Source organism: Trachinotus anak, unplaced genomic scaffold (assembly GCF_046630095.1).
Source record: "Trachinotus anak isolate AG129_WGS33_773 ecotype Australia unplaced genomic scaffold, CSIRO_AGI_Tana_v1 ptg000021l, whole genome shotgun sequence".
Taxonomy (NCBI): Eukaryota; Metazoa; Chordata; class Actinopteri; order Carangiformes; family Carangidae; genus Trachinotus; species Trachinotus anak.
This window is the reverse complement of record NW_027273872.1, coordinates 15,467,352-15,480,118: the sequence shown is the minus strand read 5'-3', so window position 1 is coordinate 15,480,118 and position 12,767 is coordinate 15,467,352. Positions and strand designations below refer to the sequence as shown.

The following is a 12,767-nucleotide window of genomic DNA, read 5'->3' as shown; positions in this document are numbered from 1 at the left end:
GAGAATGAAAGGTGTAAAATCGAACTGTGGCTTGTGTTTTATTGGTCTTTGGCTCCCCCTAGTGGACTCTCTGTGCCAACGTGACAAAACGTCAGGCCCCCATCAAATGTTTAATTATGAATTACACAGAATGTCACTGCTCATTAATACTAATATGTATCAGGACTCGATGAAAAAAAAACAGACCAAAGCCTGAGCCTGATCACCTCTGAGTTACTACCTCTCTAACTCTCTAAGGCTCTTTGTCTGAGAATTATTCGCTCATGAGTATAGTAACAAAAAGATACAGACGGGTGACAAAGTAAAAGCTGAAAAAAATAGTGGAGAAACAGGATCACAATGCCCCCATCCATAGGGCTCTGATGTGAATCATGTTTTGTTTTTTTTTGGTTTTTTTAAGGGGAAGGGGGGTGGTTAGAAAGCGCCCCCCTTACTAAGACACTTTATGTTGGATTTACCTCTAATTTGTCGCCCGTCTGTATGTCCCCGGAGAGATAAACTGCTATGGCCGTGGTATGACACTGTAGCACAGAATCCTGCACTCACCATATTATGACTTTTGGACCGCGGAGATGAGGTTTATATAGCCTACTCCTATGCAAAGAAACTGTTAAAATAAAAACACATTGTCACCATGTTCTTGTGGTTTGCACTCTCGACAAACAGGATCGGGTATCGTGCTGAAAGACATAAATAAAAAACCCGAGTCCGAGTCACGTCAGTTTCTGATGATAGGTCTTTTTTTTTTTTAATATAGAAGAATAATAAAGAAAACCATATGAGACAGAGGCTAATTAAAAGCCTTTTCCACATTACATGAGCATACATTTACTCATGTGGCAGGCGCTTTTATCCGAAGCAACTTACATGTAAGGTCATTTGGGGTTCAGTGCCTTGCTTAAGGCCACCTCGGTAGGAGCACAGGAGGAGGCGGGGATCGAGGTGGGCGCTGTCTGATGTTTTTCCCTTTCCCTTCATATCTCCGTAAGGCTCTTTGTATGATAACTAAACTATAAAAAGCCCTACATCAGAACAAAAAGACATGTCTGTGGAGAAAGAAATTGCTGTGGTCGTGTTATGATACTGTAGCACACGCCACTTCTGGATAGTGAGAATGTGCTCTATATATTCCCGTTCAAATAAATCCATATAATGAAAACACATTTCGATAGTTTTTTCTTGTGATTCACTCTCTCCGCAAATAACATTTCACCTCCCTCTCATGGACGTGATGACAGCAGCTCAGACGTACAAGTTTGTGTCCAGTAGAGGTCGCTGTAAGATGGCTCCACATTTTACGATCCTACTGTTCATGTGGTGCTCTCATGGTTTCCCCAGCTTTCCATCTTTAGAATAAATTTCCTTTAAGGTGAGGCAGCCCAGTCTATCAAGTTAAAAAAAAATCAAAATGCACTACTAAGGTGCTGAAATAGGCGGTAAGATAACTTACCAAAATTAGCCGGCTAATATTAAGCAAATCAAATCTGCACTGATAATTCATATTTCACAGAAATATTTTAGGTTGTAGCATTTCTTGTAAGACCTCCACTCTGACAGGCATTTCATACTACAAGTAGTAATAGCTTACTATTATTATATAGATTACTTTTTCATAAGGGGAAAGGCTATTAGAATTAAAAGGACTGCTGATGGGCTGTAGCCCTGTGACAGACTGGCGGCCTGTCCGGGGTGTAACCCCATCCACCACCCCACACCCTCATGGAGAAGCGGTAGGCTATAGCTAATGGATGAATGGAAGGACAATGGCCTATTTTAATTTACTGTAATTTGTTTAATTTTGCTCATTAATAACCTTAAAAAATATATATCAAACAAATCGACAAAGGAGGTAATAACAAACACTGTGCAAACGACACAGTCATTGTCAGCTGATGAGGGAACGACGTAGAAAACAACTTTCAGGTGCAGAGGTCACTGCGTCAAACCATTAATTTGATTGCAGAATATTGACAGTACTATTCTTCTTTGGCGACAGTTACCGTTGTGCCGATCAATATCCGGTAGATGGCGCACTAGGATCACACATGAAAAAAGACCAAACCACATTACAGACAATAAATGATGGCCTGTGAGTTGGACAAAGTGAGAACTACAGAACTGACAGATCCTGATTGATGCTGCTGGGCAGCACCAATCACCAACCATTCACCCAATCACCTTTTAATATTAGGTCTATTTATTCCTATAGATTAATCTCGCCTGCAGTGTATATTACAGTAACACACCTCACCCTCATCCTCTCACTTTATGTTATTGACTCATTCATAATAATTTCCCATTGTTTACAATGTATTGTATATGAGATTGCAGATTTTTACATTATCAGTACACACAGCAGTTTTCAGCCTAAAGAACTTTTTCATGTAAACCCATGAACTGGTGTTTGATGAGCCCAGTTATTACTATGACATGTCTTTATGTTCTTTATGTATGAGAGTCTTTGATGACTTTGGGGACTCCAATTATAATGATTGAACAGAGTCATTATCCTCTAATCATGAGTCTGCAGTGTTTTCAGTCAGTGGTTTTCAAGGGACAACCATCATGCCAAGACTCCAGGTTAAGAAGGGCAGCACTTTGTATATGGAATGGCAGAGTGTTATATGTTTTATAAGGATGAAATGTAGTGCAGGAGTACTTTCTAATTCAAACAATGCCACAAACAGTAGGCCTACTAATTCCCTCATTAGAAGCAGAGCAAAAACTGGAGTGATTACCAACCCGTAATTTAAAACTGTGACACCAAGACTCTGAGCCTCTTGTGTTGGGGTATTTATATTTCTTTTTAAATAGATCGAATAGATCATATTCTATATTTATGAGATATGTTTATCACACATACACATACTGAGAACAACTGAGGATCTGGTTCAAATTCCTTTGTTGTCTACATCCTTGGCCAATTAAGTGGATAATGCTTCTATATTGATAAGCACAATACTTCTTTGAATGGGGTCGTTCAATTGCTCACCCTGTTGCTGAGACATGTCATTGAGATTACAATAGACCCACTCATTTCCACACAGATTCACATTACAAACTGCCAGTAGATGGAGCCACAAGATCACGAATGAAAAAAAAAGAGTAATGATTCCGTTGCCCTCTCTTGAGCACATTAAATAAATAAAACGTAGCCTATACCTGGTCAACTGAGAACCCTTGAACCATGTGCTTCTTTATTTAAAGCGTGTAAAGAATAAACGAAAAACTATCCAACCATCAGTATGTGATGTCCTTGTCACCACCCCTAGCCACCTTTTCAACCTGTGACCCTCTCTTCAGGCAGTGGAGGGACGGGTCACGGTCAGGTGGTCGTTGAGCGGTAGTTCACAGAAAGTAATGTCAGTGTCTCTGTCGGACAAAGGGGTTTGCGAGGCGATAGGGGCGGATGAGACCGGCTTAATGTTCCGTGTAATGCATGTTAATGTAACAGGCACCGAGGGACCGCCGGCCGGAGTGCTTTGGGATTATTTATCACAAAACATTTGTATTCTTCCGTCGGAGAACGGTTGATCCCGGATAGCTGCACACTAATCCTTCACTCCGTTAATTAAAAAGAAGGGGAAACCAATGGAACTGGTGGTGGTGATTTTTTTTTTCTTTTCCAGAAATGTAATCATTTCTGGAGAAGCTTAACCATCTGCTTGAGGTTAAGTCTGCAAGCAGATTGTGTTTTCTGCTTATTTAAACCTGGGGATTTGGGTTTTTTGCTGGAAAAGGGGAGGATGTTGCATTTCGAGGGCTTGTTGTTGGACAGATAGCTCAGGAACAACTTTTGTTCCCAGGGAAAGTATACGTGTTACTTCGATATGTAACGTCTTATTCCATAATGAGCATTTACTCATTTGATAACACTGCAGTTTTTATTCCGAAATAACCTTTGTTACCCCCCTGTTAAATACCAGACTGAACATGAATTATACATTAACTACATCCCACCCCCATTCCCTGATTCCTAAAGTTATTATTCTCTTATCTGCTTAAAAGGGAAATGTCAGAAACAACCAGCTTCTCCAAGTTGAAGTATTCCCACAAGCCCCGTTTGATTTTTTCAAGTGAAATGTCAGAGCAACATTAGACATCAGTATCTTGGTTTTAAACTGAAAATGTGGCGTCTAGTGTAAGAGAAAATGTTGCCTCTAGGAAGCAGAAATATTTGTTTCTTGTTCTTTCTCTCTTATCCCCCTCTCGTCTTTCTTCTTTTTTAGTAGCTAACAAGCCCAGCGCTGCCCGGGGGCCAAGGCTGTGTCGTCAAGTCCCAAGAAGAGACTTTCAGATTTCAAGCCACCGTTTTACATTAGGATGCCACTCGTGTCTGTGTGGAGACGAACCCGAATTCACAAAGGCATCCTTTAGTTTCTCTCTCAGTCTCTCTGTGGTTCACTGGTTGTCTAACTGACCAGGATTAACAGGAATAAGATTAGATGTGAACAAACATGCGCCACTCTGTAAAGAGGCCCGAGTTGTCCTCTTCGTACTATAAAAACTGTAGTGCTCAGTAGTAATACTTTTGATCAGCTGAAGTCACTTATGAAAGTAGTCAAGGATTTAGCATGAAAAACACCTCCCACTGTTCATGCGCGCCTTTCTCTTTCTGCTAACTGTAAACACATCACCTGTGTGACAATGATCTAATCCCAACTATAATGCCTGATTAGAGACAAGTATGATTAAGGGTTTATGAAATTGCTTTTATGTTGATTGTGTTGATACATGTTCAGTCCTACTTAGGTGAATTAAAGTCGTGTAATGCGCATTTGTATGAGTGTATAGCCCACTGATGATTGTCACTATATAATCATTTTAAGCTCCAAATGTCGCTTACACTCATTTAAATATTGATGAAAATTGAATACCCTGACCCATCAAAGATTCTTTTTGTAAAACCCAATTTCGTTTGTGATGATTAATGGATGTGGGACTGTTTTTGCAATGTGGGCATTCATCTTCAAAGGGCTCTCATTAAAAGCATCATGGACTCCCAGGAGCCGGTGGCCACCGGCCCATTTGAGGCAAAGCGAAAGAGTGCTTAGTCCTGTGTGTTTTTGTTTTCTGTACTGCAGCGTGCAATGGTAGAGCCCCGGAAGAATGGTTTATTCTTTTATTCTGGAGCTGGGAGTTATGGTAAATCCAAGCAAAACAATGGTATCATTATATGTCATCCTGGGCCTGTAGCGCACTGTGGTCACCAAGACAAATCCTTGTCCATCCTCATCTGTTAAACGCAGCCTAGAAAACGACACTCACAACACAATTTATCTCTTAATCCAAATCTGGCTCTGACGTCTGGTGTCAAACTTACGCCTTTTGGTCTCTTTAATGGGTCAGAAAGGAACAGACATGAGGATGTGAAAGGGTTAAACGTCTACAGTAATTAGAGTCGCACTTCGCGTCGGCGTCCTCCAATACGGAGCTGCGAGAGGCTACGTCCACCCTCTATCCTCCACCACCCACCCACCCTTCTCTCTCTCTCTCTCTCTCTCTCTCTGCGTGTGTGTCGCCCTCACTCACACACACGCCTCCCACCAGCTCCTCCGAGCGTCTAATACACTGGAAAATCAAAGTGCGAGCCTCCCCCGTTCACACACCACCGGTGTTGCGCTTGGAGCACAACAGAGAGCGAGTGAGAGTGGGGTGTTTTCACTCTCCTCTTCCACGTCCCCTCAGCTTAACTATCCAGTAAAGTTATCCATAAACATAGATGTCACAAACTTATGTCTGAAGATTTTTTTTAAAACTCGGGACTGTCTTCTGCTTCTGTGCTTACTCTTCAGCTGTACAGCTGAACGCCTTTATGAGCAGAAAGATGTCTGGGTGAGGTGATTTTACGCACGCCACTGAAATGGATCACAGACTCTCCAGAGGCAGTTGGGTACCGGTGACCGGGATGGTTATATGCCTGCTTCTGTGTGCGTGTGTAGTGGACCTGGTTCTTGCGCAAATTCGGTACTCCATTCCCGAGGAGCTGGAGCATGGAGCTTTTGTGGGAAACATCGCCGAAGACTTGGGTTTGGATGTAGCCAAGCTGTCAGCCCGTCGGTTTCGTATAGTCTCCGGCGCAAATAAGCAGTATTTAGAAGTGAACTTGGAGAATGGCATTCTCTTCGTCAACGAAAAAATGGACAGAGAGGAGCTGTGTGAACGAAGCCCGAGCTGTTTTTTACACTTACAAGTGGTTATTGAAAACCCATTAGAACTGTACAGAGTGGAAGTGGAGATTTTAGATGTCAATGACAATTCTCCGAGTTTCCCGTGGACTGAGTTTAATCTCGACATCACAGAGTCGGCTGCGCCCGGCTCCTGTTTCCCGTTAGAGAGCGCACAGGACCAGGACGTGGGCACCAACTCTTTGCGCTCCTACCAGCTAAGCGCGAACGAGCACTTCGTGCTGAACATCCAGACGCGCAACGATGGAAGCAAGTTTGCTGAGCTGGTGCTGGACACGCCACTGGACCGGGAGCAGCAGAAAAAACATGAAATGGTCCTGACTGCCTATGACGGGGGGTCACCGGAACGCTCTGGGACAGCACTGATAACTATCACAGTGTTAGACGCGAACGATAATGTGCCCGTGTTTGACCGCTCCGTTTACCGGGCGAGCCTGGTGGAGAACGCACCGAGAGGGACGCTGGTGCTGAAGCTGAACGCCACAGACCTGGACGAGGGCTCTAACGGGGAGGTGACCTACGCGTTTAGCGGGCACGCACCACTCAAGGTGCGCGAACTGTTCAGCGTGGACCCCTACACGGGTGAAATCCGAGTGAAGGGCATTGTGGACTATGAGAAGGCCAGTGTGTATGAGTTGTATGTGCAGGCAAAAGACAGGGGACCCTCGGCAGTGGCAGTGCACAGTAAAGTGCTGGTAGACATCCTGGATGTGAATGACAACGCGCCCGAAGTCATCCTCACGTCGGTGTCCACTCCCGTCCAGGAAGACGCGCCGCCGGGCACGGTGATAGCCGTGATCAGTGTCATGGACCGGGACTCGGGAGAGAACGGGAACGTTGATTGCCAAATTCCGAGCAACGTCCCCTTTCAGCTGCATTCATCATTTAAAAACTATTACACTCTGGTGACGAGCGAGTTTCTGGACAGGGAAGCGGTGTCCGAGTACAACATCACCCTCACAGCCCGCGACCTGGGCTCTCCTTCGCTCTCCACCAGGAAAACCATCCTCGTTCAAGTGTCTGACATTAACGACAACCCCCCGCGGTTCTCTCAACCTTCATACACGGTTTATGTGACTGAGAATAACGCCCCCGGCGCTTCCATTTGCACTGTAACTGCATTCGACCCCGATTCAAACCAGAACGCCTATCTGTCTTATTCTATTCTGGAGGGTCAGATCCAGGGCATGCCCGTGTCCACTTATGTCTCCATCAATTCTGACAACGGCAATATCTACGCACTGCGCTCTTTTGATTATGAGCAACTTAGAAACTTTCAGATTCTGGTCCAGGCGCAGGACGCTGGTTTCCCCCCTCTCGCCAGTAATGTCACAGTCAACGTCTTTGTCTTGGACCAGAACGACAATGCACCTGTTATTGTATCACCGCTGCCCAAAAACGGCACCGTGGCCACAGAGGTGGTTCCACGGTCAGTGGACGCTGGGTATCTGGTTACGAAAATAACAGCGTTAGACGCGGACGCAGGGCAAAACTCCAGGCTGTCTTATCAGGTAGTGCAGGCTACAGACCCGGGACTGTTCAGTGTGGCTCTGTACACGGGCGAAATCAGGACTATTCGCCGGTTAGTGGAAAAAGACGCAACAAGACAAAGGCTGGTAATATTAGTCAAGGACAACGGGCAGCCGCCGCTCTCCGCCACCGTTTCCATTGTCCTCACAGTGGTAGACAGCGTGCCTGAGTCACTGTCAGATTTCGGAGACCTCACACTCAGCCCACAGCCCCCCTCAAACCTCGCTCTCTACTTGATCGTGTCACTGAGCACAATATCCTTAATATTCCTGGTGGCTATTATCGTGCTGGCCGCGGTGAAGTGCTACAAGGACAGGGAGACCCTCAGCGGGTACAACCTGCCCCCGTTCGCCTGCTGCTGTTGCGGGGGGTTTCAGCCTGAGCCGCCCCCGGAGGTGTTCAAAAAATCCAACCTTAACCTGCAGATTTCATCCGCTGCTAAAGTGCCCACAAACTGCATGGAGGTGAATGGAAACAGCAGTCTCTCTCAGTCATATTGCTATAAAGTGTGCCTGACCCCCGAATCTGCCAAAAGTGACTTTATGTTTCTGAAGCCGTGCAGCCCCGGCAGCACACCGAGGAACAACGAGGCGAAGAGCGCAGAAAACTCGTGGAACGCGCAAAGCCGGAGCGCATCTGTGAACAACGGAGCAACTACTCCCAGCGAGGTACAGTGTACGACTCAAGAGCGTGTGTTGATCGTTTAAACCCGCCCGCTTCTCTCACTGCCACAGCAAAACACATCTCAGATTTCTATCTGACAAGAATCTAGGCTGTGACATTCTCCCATCAAGGTCAAATCACGCATGCCAGACACATCTGAACTCAACTTGAGCAAAAACAGAAAAAAAGCCACGCTTTCCTTCTCTCCCCTCTCTTATTAATAAATGTGTTATACAGTCTGTCGTCTCCCCTGCTTTTTATAATTATGGCAATAATTTATCCTAATTGTGGTGCCTATGGTAATGTTTTGCACCGGGGAGATTAAATGAGACTCCGTGAGATTACATTTTAATTGACATGTTAATGAAAGTGTAAAACTCCGTCTTGCGAGGAGCATATGCTGTGCACATACTGTGTCTTATCATCTGTGGAGAATGAAGTGAGATATCAATTACTGTGTGAGAGGAAGAGGAGATGCACTTCAAGTAGACTGCTCTATTCAGCCTTGGTAACGTTTCCATGTGTCTCCACGACACGTTTTGGATTTACACGTGGAGGAAGCTTTTCAATAATAATCCATGAATTTAATGATGATAGCTTGTGCCATCATTCAGTGTCATTGCACCATACTTTTCATGCAATGAGAGGACACACACCTGCTTCCAGCACATCCACCTGAGTTTGAACAAAAAGTCAAGGTTATATACGTGACGGACAAGGTGAATGGCAGTTGTTGGAAATCATCTGCCTTGGGTCCAGACAGTTCTTGTTCGATCAGTCGGGTTTGCGACACGCCTTCTTGTTCTCAAACTAACAACACAGGACAGATAACCTCACTAACTATGCCTCAAGGGCACAAGCACGGCTGAGCCATTATACTATACACAATGTGGCGTAATCGCAAGGGGGGGCTGTCCATTATTGATGAAAAATGGCAAATGGCTGGTTTTGGGGAGACAGGGGAGGACATCGAGAGGGGAGGGGGCAAGGAGAAGGAGGGGGTGCAAGGACACGGCTGGACTGAGACGTGGGACGCCTGTAGATCGGCTCCGGCGTTGTCCTCTGAATGCGTGGAGAGAGAGGGGGAGAGAGATGTGGCTTCATATTTGTCGAGCAAGGACGGGGAAGAGGAGGGGTGAAATAGAAGGAGGGGGAAGGAAGCAGACAAGGAGAGAGGGATTTCACGGAGGCAGGATGTCTACATCAGTGTTTTCTAATTCTAATAGACGGGGCAGCAGACCGTAAATGTGTGCGTATTGCTCATTGTCCTCTGCCTGTTTTCACCAAAAGGCAGAGGGACAAAGACTCAGAGCCCTGATACCAGACTCCACCAGGCAGACTGAGAAATGTCAGTTCGGTCACTGGCGCACACACCTCTGGCCACAAGAGGGATTTCGAGGTCACGGTGATTGTTCCGCCTGCAGCCATGCTCCTTCAGGAGAAAGCGTCCTTCCTGTCGTTAATTGGTTCCCCTAATTCACCCGGTGGTGTCCCTCGGCGTACCCACATGAGTCGTGGCGAGGTCGTCAGTGACACATTAAATTTCAAAGACAAATCACAACGAGACTATCTGAGCATTTCACGTAGTAAGTGCGTGGGGCTGCTTAAGTTGATGAATTGAAGGTGAAAAGAGAGATTAAACACACACCCGAGCGTGTAAAACACGCAGGACAGGTGCGTGCCCGTGTATAAGTGCCACGGTGTATCGGCCTATGCGTGTTGAGCTGTCTTCAGCTGTGTGTATACAGCTGCGAGGACCGCAAACTTTTCAAGGCTCTCTGTGAGACTTTTAATTAAAAACCTTGCTCGAGGAGCATCAGGCAAATATTAATGTAAAATGATGCATAAAATCCACAAAACAATGACGTGTGTAATTTTCTTAATTTCCTCCCTGGCACGGTTTCCTTTGAAGATTAAAATCATGTTTCGTTTCATCCCGGTGGGGTTCTAATTGGTTTTGTGCGTAGTTGGCGAGGAGTGTATTTTGAATACCGATTCTAATAATACGCTTACGTCGCATTCTCCTTGTTAACAACTTTAAGTGAATTAATAGAGCGTGGAATCCATACTATGAGACTCAGACCCGGAATAAACATCACTCGGGTGCTCTCCTTCACCCTCCCCGCTGCGCCACTGAGGATAAAAGCAAGACTAAGAGACAGGCGAGTCGTAGCTGGAGGCAACAGCACCTCTGCTCTTAAAAAAAAAAAAAAAAAAAAAAAAAAAAAAAAAAATTCTGTTCTGCCAAACATCCACAAGGCGGCAGCGACGATCCATCTGAAAACAAGCCACGTCTCCATTTCAGGACAAACACAACGACAGACCGCTACTCATGTCAATTATCACTGACCTCTGCTGATTCAAGAGGGCAGAATCAACACACATCGCCTGTTGTCACAGTGGGTTTGATTGAAACGTATTATTATTATAATACATACTTTAGAGTGAAACATTTCACACAATATATCTGAGCAGTGACATTGCGGCAAAGTGTGCATTTACATGACGATTTTGTAAATTTTATTAAGTTGACATTAAATTATGTTACGTTCCCTCTTTGCAGCTGAAGCAGCCAAACACAGACTGGACCCTCACAAAAAACCAGAACTCCTCCATTAAAAGGTACTGTTTTGACCTCTGCATGTTGTCAGCCTAATGTAAAGCAACCTTTTTTCATTTATCTCAATATCACACTGTGTTTAAGCATGACATCTCACATCAACAACAAAAGTAGATATACTGGATAAAAATCACTTCGTCATGTTAAATTGAACACTGAATTTACATCTAAGTACAGTATATTGCAATCACAGCCTGGTGTCTTGTTTGTAGTTACAACTCCATCAACATGGATGGCACCCTCATGCGTAAGGCCATGCATGCAGACCCAGAAAACTATGTCACCTCCATGGCACCTGGACAGTACTGGACCTGGGGTACTCACATGAGAGGCATGAAAGGTAAGGCAGGCCAAACACAGTGGGCCACAAACAGCTGTCATCAAGACGACACACATTTAAGGTTGTGAATGTATTTACAGTATGTTGTGCATACCTCATGCTTTTATGTAATGACATTTTAAGCAAGGTTATATTTAGCAAGGTAATGGCTTTGTTTTTGTTGCTGATGTCATCTTTTCTTGTGCGTCACCGTTTACTGTCCTCATTGCAAAGCACTAAAGTTAAAATTGCTATGAAAATAAAAACAGCACTACAGCAGTAAGTCAGTATTGTATAATTAAGTAGTGGCGTCTCGGCTCCTTTCTTTTTACCTGTGTCATTCTATAGAATATAAGATGTCTCCTTCAACCAGTGGGGTCCCCGCTCGCCCCTGGACTCCTCGGTGCACACCTCCTCCCCAGCAGCAGCAGCCATCAGTCCCCTCCCACCCTCACCCACATCCTCCGCCTGATTACCACCACAATGTGTACATCCCCGGGACACCATCGGGCTTTTGCACCCTGAGGCCCGCTGTACAGCGGAGTGAGCTGGACGTCCACAATTCCTTCTCCACCTTTGGCAAGAAGCGACGTCTTCAGATGTCCCCCCAGGGAGAGGCAGCGATTATAAATAATGACCTGTACAACGACTGACTTTTAAATGACTATCTGAATGGATGATGAAAATGATGGATAACCTCACATGAATACAGAGGAAAGCACCATTCAGTACATAAATTAATGAACATATAGCTATATGACTTACAGGTGGTGTGAAAGAAACAGGGGATGTGCAATTCCCTGAGTCAAAGAAATAATGAACGAACAATCCATTTTGCCTAAAAGGCTGAAGGGAAATAAAGTCTGGTGACTATTTATGTGACAAGCCACTGAACATGGTCATTATATGTCTGCCTATTATCATTGTTATTATTATTAATGTTATCATTATTATTTAGACAATCAAACTGGTGCAGCAGTTACATCCAAAATGTTTTGAAAAGCATTAGTGGACAATAATTTTGCACATCCTTATGAATTTATATTTTTTAAGTTTTATTGAAGAATTCTTTTTTTTTTTTGGTATATATTTTTTTTGCTAACAGAGCTTGTGTGAATATGGCAAATAGTATGATAATGTATATGCAAGCTGCAACATGACGCAGACAACTGTAAAGACGGGGATTTCCTCCACACATGTACTGTATACATTTATGAAAATAAAGTATTTTTTCCACATGGTCTTTCTTATATCTCTAACATATGCACGTGTGGTCTGCTGTAATTCATATAACTCAAGGCCTAACCCGGCCCACGCGCTCAGTCAGATTCAGTCCATCTACATGCACAAAGCATTTAGATGTAAGTTTCCGAGATCTATGTTTAATTAGCTGGAGTCAATTATTTTGGGGTGAAAAAGTTCTACAGCCACTCTTACAAGGCTGGAA

General features: G+C 44.5%; 1 protein-coding gene across 1 annotated transcript; it reads left to right on the top strand.

The window, feature by feature from the left end:
• Positions 1-5,603: 5,603 nt before the first annotated feature.
• Positions 5,604-12,563, top strand: LOC139606155 (protocadherin-10). Its single transcript, XM_071458183.1, has 4 exons — positions 5,604-8,386; positions 10,945-11,003; positions 11,214-11,341; positions 11,669-12,563. Exons 1-4 carry the CDS (start codon positions 5,864-5,866, stop codon positions 11,971-11,973), a joined length of 3,015 nt encoding a protein of 1,004 aa, XP_071314284.1. The 5' UTR covers positions 5,604-5,863; the 3' UTR covers positions 11,974-12,563.
• The last annotated feature ends 204 nt before the right edge of the window (positions 12,564-12,767 follow it).

What these genes read in the sequence shown, in the direction of transcription:
- LOC139606155 (XM_071458183.1), top strand. Translation starts at nt 5,864, where the DNA reads ATGGATCACAGACTCTCCAGAGGCAGTTGGGTACCGGTGACCGGGATG. An exon ending in CAGAACTCCTCCATTAAAAG is followed by an intron (nt 11,004 to 11,213) that starts GTACTGTTTTGA and finishes TCTTGTTTGTAG; the next exon opens with TTACAACTCCATCAACATGG. An exon ending in TCACATGAGAGGCATGAAAG is followed by an intron (nt 11,342 to 11,668) that starts GTAAGGCAGGCC and finishes GTCATTCTATAG; the next exon opens with AATATAAGATGTCTCCTTCA.